At 44.5% G+C, this 17,893-nt stretch overlaps 1 protein-coding gene across 1 annotated transcript in view; it reads left to right on the top strand.

The window, feature by feature from the left end:
• LOC108798064 (epidermal growth factor receptor kinase substrate 8-like protein 1) overlaps positions 1-17,893 on the top strand; it is a 305,359-nt gene that overhangs the window by 146,699 nt on the left and 140,767 nt on the right. The window contains exon 5 of the mRNA XM_018569773.1: positions 1,691-1,852. Coding sequence (XP_018425275.1) covers positions 1,691-1,852 — 162 coding nt within the window. The remainder of the gene's footprint in view (positions 1-1,690; positions 1,853-17,893) is intronic.

Genomic DNA, 17,893 nt, shown 5'->3' with positions numbered 1-17,893 from the left:
CAATGGAGGGGCTGCCCTGGCCACAGAGATGGACGACAGTGACAGATCTACAATGGGGCTGTGTCGGGGGTTCAGCTGCGAGGACCCAGCGAGCAGCAGCTGCCTAATATTACAGATCCACCTCTGATTCAGTTGATGTTGCTGGCCAGGCATGCATTCCCACATCCCAGAGTGTAGCCTCCCTCCATTCTTCCTCCAGTGAGAATCAATTCGAGAACAGCCAGGAGGACACTGTCAGACAGCTAAGGTGACTACTTGCCATTATAGAACATGGGATAGAACATAGTTAAACGGGAAAGTGTTCTATACCACCCCATCACAGCCACATCACCCCTGCTGCGATATCTTCCACATCTGCCCCTGCTGATATATCTGCCACATCTGCCCCTGTTGTAATAATATTTTTTATGAGAAAGCCATCATTTGATTTCACTTGCCAAGGGCAGACTGGGGAGGGAAAGAGATGTGACAGCCCAGCGTCCTCCCAGTTCCAGCCCCCTCCCTTTGAATGCAGCTATTTGGATCACCCATACCAAACGGCACAATGACAGATATTAACGTGCACTGCTACCTGGCTTGCCCTATAGAGAATCCTGTGTACCTATTTATTCATCTGAAGGGAATGTGTGGCTGTGTTTACTGGAGGGACTGTGGCTGTCACTGAGCGCCTGCGAGCAACACTTCCTCCTCTGCTCCTGCAGCCAGTTCCCACACAGAACAAACACCAGCAAGAAGGTTTTTCATAATTCTTCTTTCCAATGTCCAGTCACTTGAAGGAAGTTGCACATAACCATGGGACTATAATTAAAGGAGTGTGTGGCCTGTACTGTACTCCAAGAAAAGGATTTTACAGTAAAGTCAAAAATCATTTTTTTTTTCTGCTATGTACGCGAATTAACCGGCCACTATTTCTGATTGAATGGAGGTGTAGCTAGCTACTTTATTTCCTTCCAAATTGTTTTCATCACATTTGGCACAAATTGATAAATCTCTTGAGTTTATACAGTTGGTGAGTATATTTCTTGCTTTACTGTACTAGTCTGTCAAACATTCTATTAGTGAATTATTACATTTTTTTAGTTTTATTCCCTTTTAACAATTTTTTTTTTAAATTCTTTATTTTAATCACAAGCAGCAGAAGTACAACATCTGTAATAGCAATGCAGCCGCAGTATTAAAGTCCAATAGGTCAAGTGCAAAACAGAAACAGTGCTGCTCTTTGTCTGAACAGATGAAAATAAGACATATTTAACAAAGGTTAACCACTCCTGCTATACAAGTGGATTTTTTTCTGTCTCTGGTGTCTCAGGGAGCTATCTAATGATCCACTTGAAGTTTCCAAAGAACATAAAGAAGTTTGTGGAGAAAGAGAGAAATAAGAAAAAGTTGGGACAGCTCAGAGGGGGAAAAGCATAGTGGAGAAGGGGGAGGGAAGGAAAGGGAGAAGAGGGTTGGGAAGATTGTCATACCATTTTGTTGGTTGCATTTATATTTTGTATATGATGCATAGTTTTATCTTTCTAGACTATGAAAATGAAAAATTTGCACCTGTTGTAAAATGTAATTGTTTCCAACACTTGTGCGTTAATTTCTACAACCAAGAGGGCAGGGGAAACAAAATTGAAATGTTATTGTCATTAGTAATAACATAACTATAGCTATTTTATTTTATTGAATATTTCTTTTTCAGCATTTGGTGACATTTACAATTGATGAGGATGATGATGTCCATACAGTGGAGGATGCCATTCGTAAACTGAATGCGATGGATGCTAAAAGCAAAGTCTGGACCCAAGAGATGGCATTACAAGTAAACAGCTCCACTGTTAAACTCCTAGATATTGAATCCAAGGTGAGTTCCTCAGGAATACTCAGCAAGTTTTCTCAAATTTTACTTCAATTTATCTGTGGCCCCTCAGCCCTAAGGCCTGGTTCACAACTAGGAGTTTTTAGCAGTTGGAAAAGCACTTTTAAATGCCCAACACAAGAAATCCAATGATTTTCAAGCGTCCTTGTTCACACCTGAGCAGAAAAACGCCAGCAGGAAAACGCCAAATGCCCGAAAAGGTACATGAGCTTCGTTGGGCAGTTAAAGCATGTTTTTGCCCCATAGACTTCAATAGAAACGCCTCACAATGCACAGCAGAAGCATGTTGCACATTTTCCTGCACGTTTCTGCACGTTTAAACGCTCATTTGTCCATTGCTCGCAATGTTTCACGAGCTGTCTTCATGTACATCAAAATGTGCATAACTTGCATAAACGCACAAATAACCGAACGCTGAACACGCACGTACAAACGCGAAAAAACGGTGCTGCCTAGGTGTGAACCCGGCTTAAGTTACTGCACCTTTTATATAGTATTAGTGCAAAAAAAATTGTAATGGGTTTTAAAGGTATCACAACACACAGATGTCGTCCACACTATTTTAGAATAAGAGCTTTATATTTTATTTATTACAAAATTAAAAACATTAAAAAGTTCCACAGAAACATCTGCTCAAATTTCGTTTGATCATAGGTGTTGTACATTTCTATTAATAATATCTATTTATTACATTTTCCAAATATCAAATATACATATAACATAGAAATACTCATAAATACATACATATAATCATAAACACATAGCCAAACAAACATTTACATAGTGTTTTCCCTCCTCCCTATTACATATACTTGTCTACAAGAAATTCCTCTCACTCTTCAATATTAACGATCCATTAACTGGCATCTACTCAATTACAATAATTATTCTATTCCTTATTATTCAAACCTATCCCGTACCTTTCCATATGATCTTCCACTTATGGGTCATAAAGAAAATAAGAAAAGATCTTTATCTTTTCTTATTTTCTTTATGACCCATAAGTGGAAGATCATAAGAAAGAAGAAGAGAAAAAAGTGGTCGCGGGAGGTCGGAGGATTATTTATTAATTTTATATCCCTCTCTCCCTGTGTCTGATATATGGTGTTCCCACTTACTCTTCCTAGAGTGTTCCAGTGCTCTTCTTCAGCCCTTCCCCTCTCTTCAATGTATTCCTCCCCTTAAGCCCTAATTCCCCTTCATGTGTATTAAATGTGTTATTCCCTTATTACATATTTTTATAAATTCCCAATTCTAACACCTATATGGTCAACAGTACGGAGGACGTACCTCCCTGGAGACAGTCGATTCCTCTCAATCATGTACATTATCTGAGTGTATAATATATTAATAATTATGTTGTATTTACAATTACTCCTAACCCTATTTCTTTTATTCCTATTAACGTGTTTACTATCCAACCTAATTACCGCCTACTTAAACCTCATGTGCTCACTAATATGGTGTCACAGTTCAGCTGCAGACATGCAGCTGAGCGGTTACTTGTAGTTCTACAAATATATACATACCTCTTACTGCTGGTTCTGCAGGCATGCAGGGCTGTGCTGTTGCTTGTAGTCCTCCAGGCATGTGCTCTGAACCTGACTCACTCTTGCACCAGTCTGGCAGCTCTAGGCGTCGGCCGACCTCTCCTGCTGTTTATTATGCAGCTTCTCAGCCAATCATTGTAGTCCACTTGTGGCTAATCCTGTGGATCCTCTCTCTTCCTGTCTTTAAATCCAGGGCAGCGAATGCCCGAGCAACGCTTTCCCAAACTAGATGCCAGGCAGGGGCGTCCCGAGGGTGGGTGACACCCGGAGCAGTTACCGGGTGTCACCCCGCCGAGACTTCACACGCAACGTCATCGTGCACACGCGGCTATTTTCCGATACCTGCCGGCGGCCATCTTGGTGATGGACGCCGGCAGAGAGAGGAGGGGACAGTCACCTGGCGGGATGAGGTATGCCGTCGGGCGCCCTCTTCTCTCCTGATACTGTCAGGCGTTTGGTTCATGACCGTGCGCCCGACTTTTCAGAGGGGGATGACACCAAAATGACAGTCATTTTGGTGTCACCCCTCCAATGGTGTCACCCGGGTGCAGGTGGCACCCCCCGCACCCCGCTTGTGAAGCCACTGATGCTGAGCCCCCTGATTGTGATTGAACCTGAATTCCTTGAAGTTTGCCTGTGTACTGACCTTTGGCTTGTCCCTGGAAATCCTTGTCCTCGGTCTGCTCTGAACGTTGACTTGTCCCTGGTGATCCCAGTCTTCAGTCTGTCCCTATCTTTTGGATTTTCCCTGGAAGTCCTAGTCATCTGTCTGTCCTTGACCTTTGTTTTGTCCCTTGTATGTGTGTCTGCAACCTGTCCAGAACTCTGGCCTTGTCAACCATTCCTGGCTGTTAGGTGAGCTGGGTGGACCTAGGGATTGTGACCTGACGTCAGCACACAGCCAATCCCATCTCCACCATCAGGAGCTCTGGTGAACACCGGCTGGCCACTAGATTCCACATCCTGGGGGACCCCATGCCACCTACCTGGCATTGCAGCACCCTGCCCAGTACCTTGAACTACCAGCCTATTCTGTCTTCCACCACCTCCTTCAGTTCCCCTGCTCTGTTCCCTGTTTGCACTTCAGCTCTGGGAGTTGTCATCCTACATTGCTTGCACCCTTTTCGCTAAGTGTCCCTGCCAGTGTAGTAGATAGGGTCCACAGACCTGTTTCCAGTTCATACCCGTGAGCCCCGATCCGCGACATATGGTCACAGGTGGCAGGCTCTCCACATCCCCTCCAACAAAGAGGAGAGTGATTTGTCCAAATTAAGTTTAACCTTACTGGGGTATAATACCATATACATACCGACTTATAATTAATTTCTACCATCCGGAAAGATCTGGATGAAGCATGAGTTAATTAAAGTATCTTCCCCTTTTGTGAATCTGATAACTCTCATCCTAGCTCCTCCTCCCATTGTATTAAATATTTGTGCCACTGTGGATCTTCTGAGACAAAGTTTTATATATAAGGGATATTCCTCTATTGGCTCCACCTTTTTCAAACATTTCTTCTAGTGGGTGTAATTCCTTTATTGATCTAATAGGTTTTGGTAAAGAATGGATAAATACTGCCTTTTAGCGGCCAAGACAGGGGCAGAACTACTGCCGATGCAGCCGCTGTGGCTGCACCAGGGCCTGAGGCTGTGGGGGGGCCCAATGAGGTCCGGTCCTGGGCACCCCCCTTGGTGGAATATGGAGCAGTGCAGGGTCTCTGGGGCCCAGGGCCCCAGGGACCCTGCACTGTCGACGGGCTTCGAAGTTCTTCATTTGGATTCTTTCTTTTTTTCTTTCATTTTTTTTCTTTCGACTGTTACCTCTAACATGTCATCGCATTGTTAAACATGAAAACTCTTAATAAAAACTATATGCTTAAAAAAAACACACACAAAAACGGATAAAGTGTCTAAGTTGTTGATATCTCCATTTATCCATATTGGTAAGTTGCAATATTTTACATATCTCATTGAGCGGTTTTAATGTTCTTTTCTCCATCACTTGACGTAGTAGCCATTTATCTCCTCCTGCCCATTTCTTATAATAGGGGTCTGTCATGCCTGGGAGAAAGTAACTATGTCCTAGCAGAGGCATTAGGGGGGAATTGTAATCCCTTCCATATTTTAAATATAGTGAGTCCCAAGTTGTTATGTATTCGGTAGTAAGAAATACATTATCATTTATTGGGGTCTAAATTGTTTCGGTATCCAACCCACTATCTGTAAATCAATTTTACATATTACTAACTCCATTGATACCCACAATTTCTTTTGCTCTCTTTTTCCCCCCATAAAACAATAACCTAGCTCTGTAAGTGGAAAAGGGGGTACAGGGCTACATATCATGTACTACGGATCATTTAACCCATTCATATTAGCAGAGGATAATTGTAAATGTATTGTTCAGTGCATTCTATATGTAGTATATAGTACATGTACATATAGAGTGCCTGCAACAATACATTTACAATGATCCTCTGCTAACATGAATGGGTTAAATGATCCATAGTACAGGGCTACATACAGATCATTTAATCCATTCATGTTAGTATAATTGTAAATGTATTGTCTGCACTGTATTAGCAGTATATACTCTATATAGAGTATATACTGCTAATACAGTGCAAATAATACATAATTGCTTAATAAATCCCCCCAAATCTCCCCTCACTCACTGTGTCCGTGTGCCGGTGAGCGATCATCACATCACGGAGAGAGCAGGGACGAGTCAGCGGCGCGCTGGTCCAGTGGGAGGAGCTCCAGGTGGGGTCCTAATTTAGCTGACTTAGAGGTGCCTGCCAGCTAAATTACAACCCCACCTGGAGCTCCTCTCGCCTGACCAGCGCGCCGCTGACTCATCCCTGCTCCCCTGCTCCTGACTGGCCGCTGCGGGGGGGGTTTTTTTCTTCTTACTTACCTCGCCGAGCGTCGCGTCACTGCTGCTCCTGTGGGCGGCGCTCCGAGCGGGGTCATCTGGCAGTCTCCGGCCACCTAAATTAGGACCCGGAGACTGCCAGATGACCCCGCTCGGAGCGCCGCCCACCGGAGCAGCAGTGACGCGACGCTCGGCGAGGTAAGTAAGAAGAAACCTGACCAGCTCGAGACGCTGACTCGAGTATAAGCCGAGGGGGGCATTTTTCAGCACAAAAAATGGGCTGAAAAACTCAGCTTATACTCTAGTATATACGGTATATATTTGTTTTTTATATATAAATGATCGTAGTCTTCCAGATATAAACATAGCTATGAAGATAATTTATAAAATGACTTCTGCTTAAGCGGGAAAATTTATTTCGAATCCCAGTGACCCCAGGTGTTTCTTAATGGTAAGCCTGAGCTGAGTCGCGCTTTAAAAAGGGAGTCAACAGAACACTCCCTATTGGTTCTGACAGAGAGGCGTGGCCTCAGAAACGTTAACCTCAGGGAGGAAGAGTAGCCGGTGGGCTAAGCTTTTCATGATTTTACCTATTCATGCCTGTAAAAATTCCACTTTTGTGAGTATGTTTTTATCTGTTTAAATCTGTCTCATTAAAACGGTTTTACGCGATGGAGGCGCTCTTTTGTTTTTGTTTCTTCCTTACTTTAGCTATATCTTTAGCAGCGTGTACCACCTGGTCTCTCAATGACTTTATCTTAGTGATATATGTGTTATTATACTTCTGTCGTAATGTTCTCACTAAATTTTTACTTGGTTTATTTCCCAATTCATACTGTCTCTGAGACAACATTTGGAACTTCTGGGCAGTTTTAATATTCAGTAGTGGTTTCAATTCTTCTCTTTTTGTCTTTAAAGGAGAACTATGAGGTGAGTGCTTTTCACTCACCTCATAGTTCTAGCCGACCTGTGACGTATACTGCGGCGTCTCAGTATACCGCGAGCTACAGCTCGCGGTATACTGAGCCTAGGGTGACGGGAGGACGCTAGTTTGTGTCCTCCCGTTACCCTAAGGAGAACTATGGCGAAAAGCCCATAGTTCTCCTTTTAACCAGTTGACATGCGCGGTGTTAAACCCCCTTCCCATCCAGGCCATTTAAAAAAATTGCCGTCTGGAGACTGCAACCCGCCAATGCTGCAGTGCCGTCCATCCGTTTTTTTACTACGGGCGGACGGCAAGTGGTTAACTGTTGTAGTTGTTCAACCGCTAGAGAGTGTTTATGTGCCTTCTCTAATATTTTAATCTGTCCTAATACATTTCCTATTTTTTTACTCTCTCTTTTTTCTTCCTTGAGCCCATCTCTATCAGTCTACCTGGTATAACAGACTTGTGCGTTTCCCAGAGAGTCGCTGGTGATATCTTTGGAGAATCATTCAAGTGGAAGAAATTCTTTAATTCCCGTGTTACATAATCCACATCTTCCGCACTTTGTATCAGACATTCGTTCAATTTCCAATTATTTCTTTTAGGTGGAGATAATTTTAAGTCAATAACCAGTATCACTGGGGAATGATCTGAAATAGCTGCTACCTTTTTATAGAGGCTGATTTTTAAGCATCCTAAATAATAATGGTTTAAAAATATTATATCTGGGGGCGTGGCCGGCATGTGATCCCGTGCAGACGTGCTCAATCTAACATCCTGAGCCTATCCTGAGGCTGATGTCTTTCCCTTACCTGTGGTCGGGTGTTGCTGAACGCATCTTTTACCTGATTTCCTCCTTGGCGGGGTCATAAATGGAAACGTAACAAGAGCAGGTCGACCCGTTCGTCTGGGAGCAGGCCTCGTGGTGTCTCAGAGGCGGCCATCTTGGCTGTACTGGCTGAGTGCAGCAAGATGTCAGTGGGAACACAGACGAGCGGTGCCGCTGAGTTGACTCCCACTCCCTCTGGCTCGGACATCCTGGCGGCCATCACACCGTGTAAGGAGGCCCTCATGACCAAAATGGATTCGCTGTCGGCCGAGGTAGGCTTCCTGCGCCATGACATGGACAAATTCCGCACTCGGATGGGGGCAGCTGAGGCCCGGATCTCTCAGGTGGAGGAGACGGTGCGGGAGGATTCCGCAGAGCTCAAGCTGCTACAGAGACAGCTCAAGGGCCTACAGGAGAAGGCGGTGGATACCGAGAACCGCCTGCGCCGCAATAACGTCCGCGTGCTGGGCCTCCCTGAACGAGCTGAGGGAAAACAACCGGCTGAATTCGCTGAGACCTTTTTGGCCAAGCTGCTGGATTTCCAGGACCTGCTGCCCACATTCGTGGTGGAGAGAGCGCACCGCGTTCTGCCGGTCCCACCGAAGCCGGGGGCACCGGCCCGCCCGTTCCTCATCCGCCTGCTGAACTACAGGGATAGGGACTGGGTCCTTGCTAGACTTTTGCGCCGTCAAAAAATGTGTTCTGTTTCGTTTCGGACTTTAAAAAAAACTACCATCAACTCCACTATAAATGTATATTTGGCTCCACATTGGATATCCCACCCGATGGCTCAGGAAAATTAGTACGAATTTCGATTCGTAACGAAACGAATCGCACATGTCTAGTCCTTGCTGTGGCGAGAAGTCCCCCTACACTTCAGTATGAAAATGCTCATATCTCTCTATTCCCTGACTACTCTGCGGAAATACAGCAGCGGCGCAGATCCTTCACGGAGATTCGTAAGAGGCTGCGAGAGAAGGGCCTCCAATATGGTCTACTATATCCTAGTCGGCTGCGGGTAAGTGATGGGGACACTACCCGCTTCTTTGACACTCCTGCAGCAGCTGCCGCCTGGCTGGATGCGGCCTGACCATTCTCTTCATATGTTTTATTTTTTTCTTGTGGCTGCCATATGGCAAGGCGGCTTTCATCCTTCGGATGTACCAAGCTCTCCTACCGTTTCTTCAGCACTACCGCAGATTGAGCTCGATGACTCCCGAAGCTCGAGGACTGGAAGTAGTTCTTATCGGGTCACTACACTGCCCTAGCAGACTGGTTCTGGTTGAACAATTTCCTTTTTTCTGACTGAGTTCCTTTTTTTGGGTATACTAAGCCTCATGATACGCTTTGCTCTGTGAGTGGTTTTGGGTTATGTATTGGGTTGGCAGGGTGGGTTCTGGGTTGGTTGGGGAGGGTAGGGGCTGTTTTTCCCCTTGGTTCGGTTGTTTTATGTTTTTTTTGTACAGGTGGTGGGCTCAAGTGCTACGACTCCATATGTCTCTATCTGATATTGCTAGGAGAGATGGTATAGGTCTCTGGGGCCTGCTGACAGGGCCTCGGTTACATTTTATTGGTTGTGCCCGTGAATATGCGGAGTGTGGAAGAGATTAGGGTTCTGTCCTGGAACATCAGGCGCCTCAACTCAAAATTTAAGCGAGCGCTTATGTTTAAATATGTCAAACAGCATAACCCCCACATACTATTTTTGCAGGAGACCTATCTGTTGGGCAACAGGATCCTGGCCTTTAGACGCCCTTGGGTGCAGAGGTCGTTTCATGCTACCCACTCCGCATATTCGCGAGGTGTGTCTGTTCTTAAGTCTTTACCATGCACCGTGGAGGAGGTTCACACGGATCCTAATGGCAAATTTGGTGGTCACAAAGATATATATTGGTAAATGTTTATCTTCCTCCGTCCTATCACTCTGCTGTACTGTATGCACTGCTAGATAAGATCTCCTCGCAAGGTCCTGCCAAAGTGTTGTTTATGGGTGATTTTAACTCCACATTAGCTCCGGATATGTATAGATCTGGCCCCTCCGGATCCCACCTCTCCGACTTGGGCGGTGACTGCTGGGCTCACTGAAGTGTGGAGATGGAAACACCCCACATCCAGAGCCTACTCATGCTTCTTCTCCTCTTATAAATCTGCATCCTGCATAGACTTGGCGTTTGCTGGCGGCTCCCTTTTGTCTGACATCGGAGAGGTGGAATACCTGCCTGGGGGCATATCTGATCACTCCCCCTTGTGGCTGACCCTTCGCACTAACCAGAGAAGGAACAGGGCCCTTTGGCGTTTGGCTCCACATTGGATATCCCACCCGATGGCTCAGGAGGCAATCCCACCATCGGTTGAGCTATATTGGAAACATAACACCTCCACTGCTGGGCCCGCTGTGCTGTGGGATGCATGTAAGGCCTATGTGCGGGGGGACTACATATCCCTCCAAAAGGCTATTAGAGCAGAGGAAACCGCCTGCACCATCGAGCTCCAGAATACGGAAGCCAAATGTCTTTCTGAGCATGGGTTGTCCCCCACTCCTGACAATTTTGACGCTCTCATGACAGCCAGGCGCACACTTAAATTGCACCTCGCGGATCTTACAAAAACTGACCTATATAAATGTAAACAAGAGTTCTTTGAGAATGGGGATAAAAATGGGTGTCTATTGGCTATGCTGTCCCAGGCGGCCCGACCCCAAACTGTAGTTGCCGAAATACGCTCTGACCCTAACACTCTTGTAACATCCCCAGAGGCTGTACTGGAGGTATTTCGCCAGTACTATACTACCCTGTATGCGTCTTCCCTGCTGACAGATGCCCAGTCCTCGGACTTGCGGCCCCTGTTAGACACGATGGCTCTGGGATGGTTATCAGACAGTCAGCGTGGCTCTCTGATACAACCAATAACAGACATAGAGGTATCGAATGCCATTCATTCTTTCCCAAATGGGAAATCACCTGGTCCAGATGGGATCCCCATGGAATTTTACAAGACACACGTGGGCTTATTGGTCCCACGCCTGTGCGAGATGTACAAATACTTGTTTAGAGACTAACCACCTGCCGCCCTCAATGACTGGAGCCCATGTCATCCTGATTCATAAACCACCTAGAGACCAGACGGACTGTGCCTCCTATCGCCCCATTGCGTTGCTCAACTGCGACCTTAAGATTTTAACTAATATTCTTAGTGTACGACTTAACCAACTGACAGATAGTCTGCTAGACTCGGACCAAACTGGCTTCATGCCCCGCAGATTCACCGATATTAATCTGCACAGACTATTCACCAACATACATGCATCCCATGTCAACACCGGGAGTGGTGGCGTCTTTTGACATAGGACCATTCCACTGTGTCAAAGGCTTTTTCTATCTGTGGGCTGTACTGGACAAGATGGGATTCCCCTTGGAGTTCACTTGCTGGATTAGACTGCTGTACCACAATCCTGTTGCCTCTCTGAAACTAGGTAATAACCTGTCTAGCCCTTTTTCTATCTGCAGGGTTACTCGGCAGGGCTGTCCGCTGTCGCCCACTCTCTTCGCCCTGGCCATGGAGCTCATAGCTGAAGCACTGCGAAAATCCCCATTCATTAAGGGGCTTCGCATTGGCTGGTTGGAGGAGAGGGTGGCGCTATATGCGGACGACCTGCTCTTGTTCCTTAATGATCCGGGACCCTTCCTGCAAGGTGCCCTAGAAGTATTGAATGCATTTTCTGCTGTGTCAGGTCTCGGGGTCAATTGGCATAAATCGGTACTGTTCCCCATTGACCCAGGGACTAGATCTGCACCCAGGACGCTTACCCATCTGTCCTGGGCGGACTCCTTCAAATACCTTGGGGCGATGGTTTCCAGATTACTGCAAGAGTACCTAGCACTGAATGTACTTCCAATCCTGGGGGATATGAGACAGAGGCTGAAGGCATGGGCAAACTTACCTTTATCCCTGCTAGGGAAAATCAATCTAGTAAAAATGAAGCTATTACCTAAACTAACATGTCTTTCGAAACTCCCCAGTCTGGATTGCCCAATCTTATTTTTGTCAACTTAACCAACTAGTTTCCTCCTTCTTGTGGGGTTCCAAGCCCCCAAGATACAAACTTACGACCTTAATGCGCCCTATTGCCCAAGGAGGGTTGGCCCTCCCGGTCTTATATAAATATTTCCTGGCCATGCAACTGGTTACAGCCAACTGGTGGCTGTCGGCGCATGTGAACAACTCCTCTGTCATGCTGGAGGCTGCAATCCTGAACTCGGTGGAGGCCCTGACCAGTTTGCTTGGTAGAGGACCGCAAGCCCCCTACCCCCTGACCTCCCCCACTCTACGCACCCTACAGTCTAGATGGAGAGCGGACATCCCAGACTTAGATGATGAGGATTGGGAGGAGATTTGGGATGCCCCCTTTAAACAATTGGTTGCAGTACGGGATAGAATGGTTCAGTTTAAGATACTTCATAGAGCATACTTCACACCTCACCGCCTACATAAGACGAATGCCTCTATCTCTCCAGGTTCTTGGAGATGCATGTGCCCCGAGGGTGCCTTCTTTCATGTCTTCTGGGAGTGCTCCCTCATCACCTCCTACTGGCACTCCATAGTCGAGTATATGGGTAAAGTCACCTCTCTACATCTTACCGCGTCACCGCGAATGTGCCTTCTGAGCCTGGTGGAGGATATAGCTCCGACCAGATCTGAACGTATGCAGGTGGGCCTAATGTTATTTTATGCCCGTAAGGCAATTGCCATGTGTTGGAAGAAACCAAGGCCGCCAGCGCTGGCTTTCTGGAAGAAGCTGGTAAATGACAACCTACCTCTGTATCAGGACAGGTATACCCATAGAGGATGTCCTGCCAAGTTAAACAAAGTCTGGGATCGCTGGTTAGAGTGCAGTGACTCCGCAGTGGACTCGGATGTCTGAGATGGGGAGAGGGGCAGAGTGACTCCTTAGGAGACTCCTGTATATGGGGGAACTCATGCTACACTGTCGCACCAAAAGAGACCTGAGTTCATACTATTAGCATTACCTCTTTCTTAAAGTGTTCTAGCACTCTAATCCTGGAATGTTATGCCTATATGGTGACTAGCACAGTTGATGAGCTATGTTGGGGAATGTCCCCACCCCACCTGTACTTTAGCAGGTTTTCCCGCAAGGGATAACCACGCATTTAATTTTCTTTCCTAGTTTTTAATTATTTTAATGGTTATTTTGTGTGCTGTTTTAGGTGCATGCTACGTCTGGTTCTCATCCTGTTGGGAACAAGTGGCATGCATTGTCATGTTTTAAAACTGTGAAACATAATAAAAATATTTTGCAAAAAAAAAAATATATCTAATCGCGAATATACATTATGTACTGTAGAATAGTATGAATAATCCTTTTCTTTTGGATGTATCAATCTCCAAGTATAAATAAGTTGCATTATATCCAGTAACCCTTTAATCCTCGATAGCTGTCTAAATGTTATATTGGCTTTGCCTGTTGATGGATCTAGCTCAGGCTCTAAAGCCCCGTTCACATCTCCGGCCACTATTATTATTCCATGCATAAAAAGTCTAACAAGCGTGCAGAAACTTGGCATACAAATTGGGCTTGGCCTTGATTAGGGCAATATACATTTACCAGAGTACATTTCACATTTTCTAGCTGACCTTTCAAGAACAAATATCTCCCTTGTATATCTGATATCATGTCTTCCAATTGAAAGGGTATACTCTTATGAATTCCTATAGCCACCCCTTTCACTTTATTAACGTCAGAGAGGCTATAGTACCATTGGCTGTACTGACCTGTATATAATCTAGTGGTTGTAACATGGGTTAAATTAGTTTTCTGTAAGAACACGATATGGTGTCTTTAACCACTTTTACCACTAGAATTAAGCCCCTTTACATCAGAAGATATCACATTTAACATCATTTAAATTCCTTTCCATACAATACATTTCCAATTTTTATCCTAGGGTAAGAGAACCCCCCCCCCACCGTTCCCAATCCTGTAAAGACCACATGATTCCTGGATTCCTGCAGACATTCACCTAGTCACCTCCACACATATCCTCCCAGTGCAGTGGTTAGATCACGATGTGGTCCTGGGCGTCTATGAATCAATACTCCAGGCCCCGTCCCTATCTCTGTGAACTATGAATGACTTCCTAGTATCCCTTGAACACACAGTTTCTGATCTGCAGTGGGAAAACCTCTGAATAATTTACCTTGAATGAAAACTCTTTTTCTTCTGGAATGGCCTTATCGGATGCTTAACAAAAGGTTAGGTCCAGGTGGCTTTTCAGCCCTATTCTATAATAATCTGTTAGATATAGTTTCCCTGTACCTGGCGAATCTTTACAATGGGATCTGAACAGACACTGTAAATTCCCACTGTGACTATTGTGATGATTCCTAAGTCTAATAGAGACCTGAATTCTTGGACTAACTACCGCACCATTTCCTTAATTACCAAAAATATTAAAATACTGTATAAAACATCAGGTGCTAGTCACCCCTCGCAAACAAACCAGAGCAGCATCAGACACCTGATACATTTGGCTAGAACCCCACCATAAGGACTGATGCTACTAGCACTTAACATCACTAAGGCCTTTTACACAGGGTCTTGGCCTCACCTATTTGAGACCTTAGGCCACTGGGGATTTGGTAACAATTTTATCACCAGGGTAAAGTCGTTCTACTCGAATCCACAAGCCAAAATTAAATATTACGGAGTTGAATCCACACTTTTTTCCCATTGACCACAGTGCAAGACAGCGCTGTCCCCTTTTTTTAATTAATTTTGGCTCTGTCTTTGGCCGAATACAAACAAACTCACCATGATAATAAAGGGGTTGAAGTAACCGTAATGGACTATAAACTTTCCCTATTTGCAGACAACATGCTCTGGTCATTGATATCCCCTCACTTGCCTCCCAACCTTTTTACAGCATTGAACAACTTTGCTTTAATCTTGGATCTTTGGGTAAGCCAAGCCAAGTCCTAACTATGATGGTCCCATTATCTGCCTTGACCCTGGAAGAAGCAACAAGATTATTTTAACTTAGGTAGACTAATACTCTTAATTACTTAGGGATTGCTCTCCCTTGAAGTATGAATACCTGTACACAGTTTTTCCCCACCTATTATGAAAGAACTACATAAACTTTTGGACACTTTAATATTTCATAGATTGCCAGAATCCACGCAGTCAAAATGTCCTTTCTACCGAACATGCTTTATGTCCTTCGGGTCCTCCCAATCTTGACACATACTTTAAATTCTTTGATGCAAAATTCTCATGCTTGGAGGAGTTTGACCAATCAATGCCTCCAGAAGACTGGCAGGACATCTGGACCTTTGCCCACAAACGTTCGCTGCCACCATGTGTTTTTTAACGGTAACACAGACCGTGCCCAGCAAGTGCTGTGCCAATTTCAAACACTTAACAATGCCTATGATATCGCTGTCCTCTCAGACAGGAATATGACAGGATTCACTATACAGTAGCGCTACACACAGAGGCAAGGATACTTTAAGTTCGTATTTAGAGGGTAGAGATAAGCTTAACGATTTTTAAGATCGTCCTTTCATAAAAGAAACAGTGCAGAAAATATACAGAAAAAGATATTAAAAAAGAAGAGACAAAATATATATACAACAGCAAAATAAAAGGGAATAAAAGGAGAATACTCAACAGTCCTGGTTTTAGGAGTTCTGACAGAGTTCAGAGTTGTATAAGCAAAGGAGAAGTCTGAAGGGCTCTTCTTCAAGCAAGCTTTCAGCCGATAATGTCCAAAAATTAAAGGGGAACTCTTCTGTGAGGTTAAGACTGCTTAGTTGCTTGATGTTTTTAAAAACGAGAGCCATCTCTAGCTAGTTCAGCATCTTTTTGTCAGTCCTTTAGGAGCCAGCCCCTAGGGCAGGGCTGGGGCTGGAAAGCAGGCGGAGGATGAACCTTTATTTTACACTATCCCGCCCAATTCCATATTATGAAATTGTAGGTTGAATTTTTAATATTCAGACTCAGACCCCATTATCATCACACTGAAAAGCTCTTAAGTCCTTTTTAGATAGTATTAATCCCCCAGCCTACCTTGCTAAATGTATTCCTACCTATCTATTGAGGTGCTTTTGGGGTTGCACCGAGTCAGGTACAATGTTATATAGTGTGGAAAATAATTTTTTGATCCAATGCAGATTTTGTAAGTTTGCCCACTTACAAAGAAATTAAAGGTCTATATTTTTTATCATAGGTGTATTTTAAATGATAGAGACATAATATCAACCAAAAATAGTCACAAATAAAAAAAAAGTAAAATAACACAAGGTTATTGTTGTCTGTGTAAACCTTTTATCTGAGCAACCCGTGTATGCTCATTCTTAGAATTCAAGGCAGGAAAGCAATGAAAAGCTTCCTGTGCTACTTACCAACCCAGTCAGTCACTTACCAATCCCCATGTGGGGGATAACTGCAGCTCAACTTCAAGGCCTTGGTAGCACTCTCTGGCATACAGTAACTTCAAGGAGGCCTCCCAGCACGGGAGATCCCTGCATCTTCCCACATCCCTAGGCCCTAAGGCCTAAGGACAAGACTGATAGTTACAGATGCATCCTCTCAGGGCGAAACCCTGGAGGAAAGACCATGTGCTTTAAAGTGCCTTAGATATTTAATAGCAATCCCAGCATGCACAGCATTATATGTGTTGAGTTATGTCTTTGGTTATATTGGAGCCACAGTTGATTTTAGTATTAGGTTACAACTAAAGCAGGGGTCTCAAACTCATTTCACTCAGGGGCCACTGGACAATTTTTTTTCCCATGGAGGCCATTTGCCAAATGTCATACTTCAAAATAACATGTAACTATATACGGTAGCAGCTTTAATGTCTGCGTGTGTTTATAATGTCCCTGTAAATGTAAATGTGTTTGCGATGGTTTCTTTGTATGCAATATCAGTATATTTTTTGTGATGCTTTGTGTGTATTGTCAGGATTTCTATGAGTGATGTCGGCGTGTGTGTTAATGTTTGCGTGTGTCATATCAGTATGTGAACTTGTGTATATGTGTGCAGTGTTTTCTAGCAGGTTTTAATTACAGAGGACCAACATATTCACACATTCACTCACACAGACATATACACACACAGAGAAGTACACACATACACACATAGAAATATGCACAAACAGAATTATGCACAAACAGAAATACGCCCCCCCAAACAGAAATACACACACAATAAGGCCCCATTCACACATGTAAGTTTAGGTGCGATTTAGGAATTCCTGCATGAGGAACTTGCTTTTTCCTGCAGCAGGAATCCCTAATCTGGCATTTACACGTTCAAGGAAATAACCAGGTGACAGCCACTGCATGTAAACACCAACAAACCGCATGTAATCATATGTGATATGACTACATGCGGTTAAGAATTAATCACTAGCCCTGGATGCATCAATTGTGCATCTGGGGAGAAATATTGTTTTCTAACTGCATGTAATGGAGTGGAAAACTGTAGCACATGGCACATGTACCACTAGTAGCACTGAAAGCACTGAAGCATCTGGTGGCTCTGGTAACCAGGTAGTACTGGTAGCAGAGTGGCACTTGAAGTGCCACTCTGCTACTGGGATAGTTACTTTTAAGGTGGGGGAGGTAAAGTGCAACTGACCACCAAGGATTGCATTATTACTTTTAAGGTGGGGGTGGGAGGGGGTTAAAGTGTCACTGACCACCAATGATTGCTGGACTGTGCTTTTTAGGGAGGTTTAAAGTGTCACTGACCAAGAATGACTGGAATTTTTATGCAGGTGGGGGGATTTTAAAGTGCCATTTACCACAAATGATCAGCAGATTCT

This window comes from Nanorana parkeri, unplaced genomic scaffold, assembly GCF_000935625.1.
Source record: "Nanorana parkeri isolate BGI_ZX_2015 unplaced genomic scaffold, ASM93562v1 scaffold1393, whole genome shotgun sequence".
Taxonomy (NCBI): Eukaryota; Metazoa; Chordata; class Amphibia; order Anura; family Dicroglossidae; genus Nanorana; species Nanorana parkeri.
Note: the sequence above shows the minus strand (reverse complement) of the source record. Positions and strands in the feature narration are given on the sequence as shown.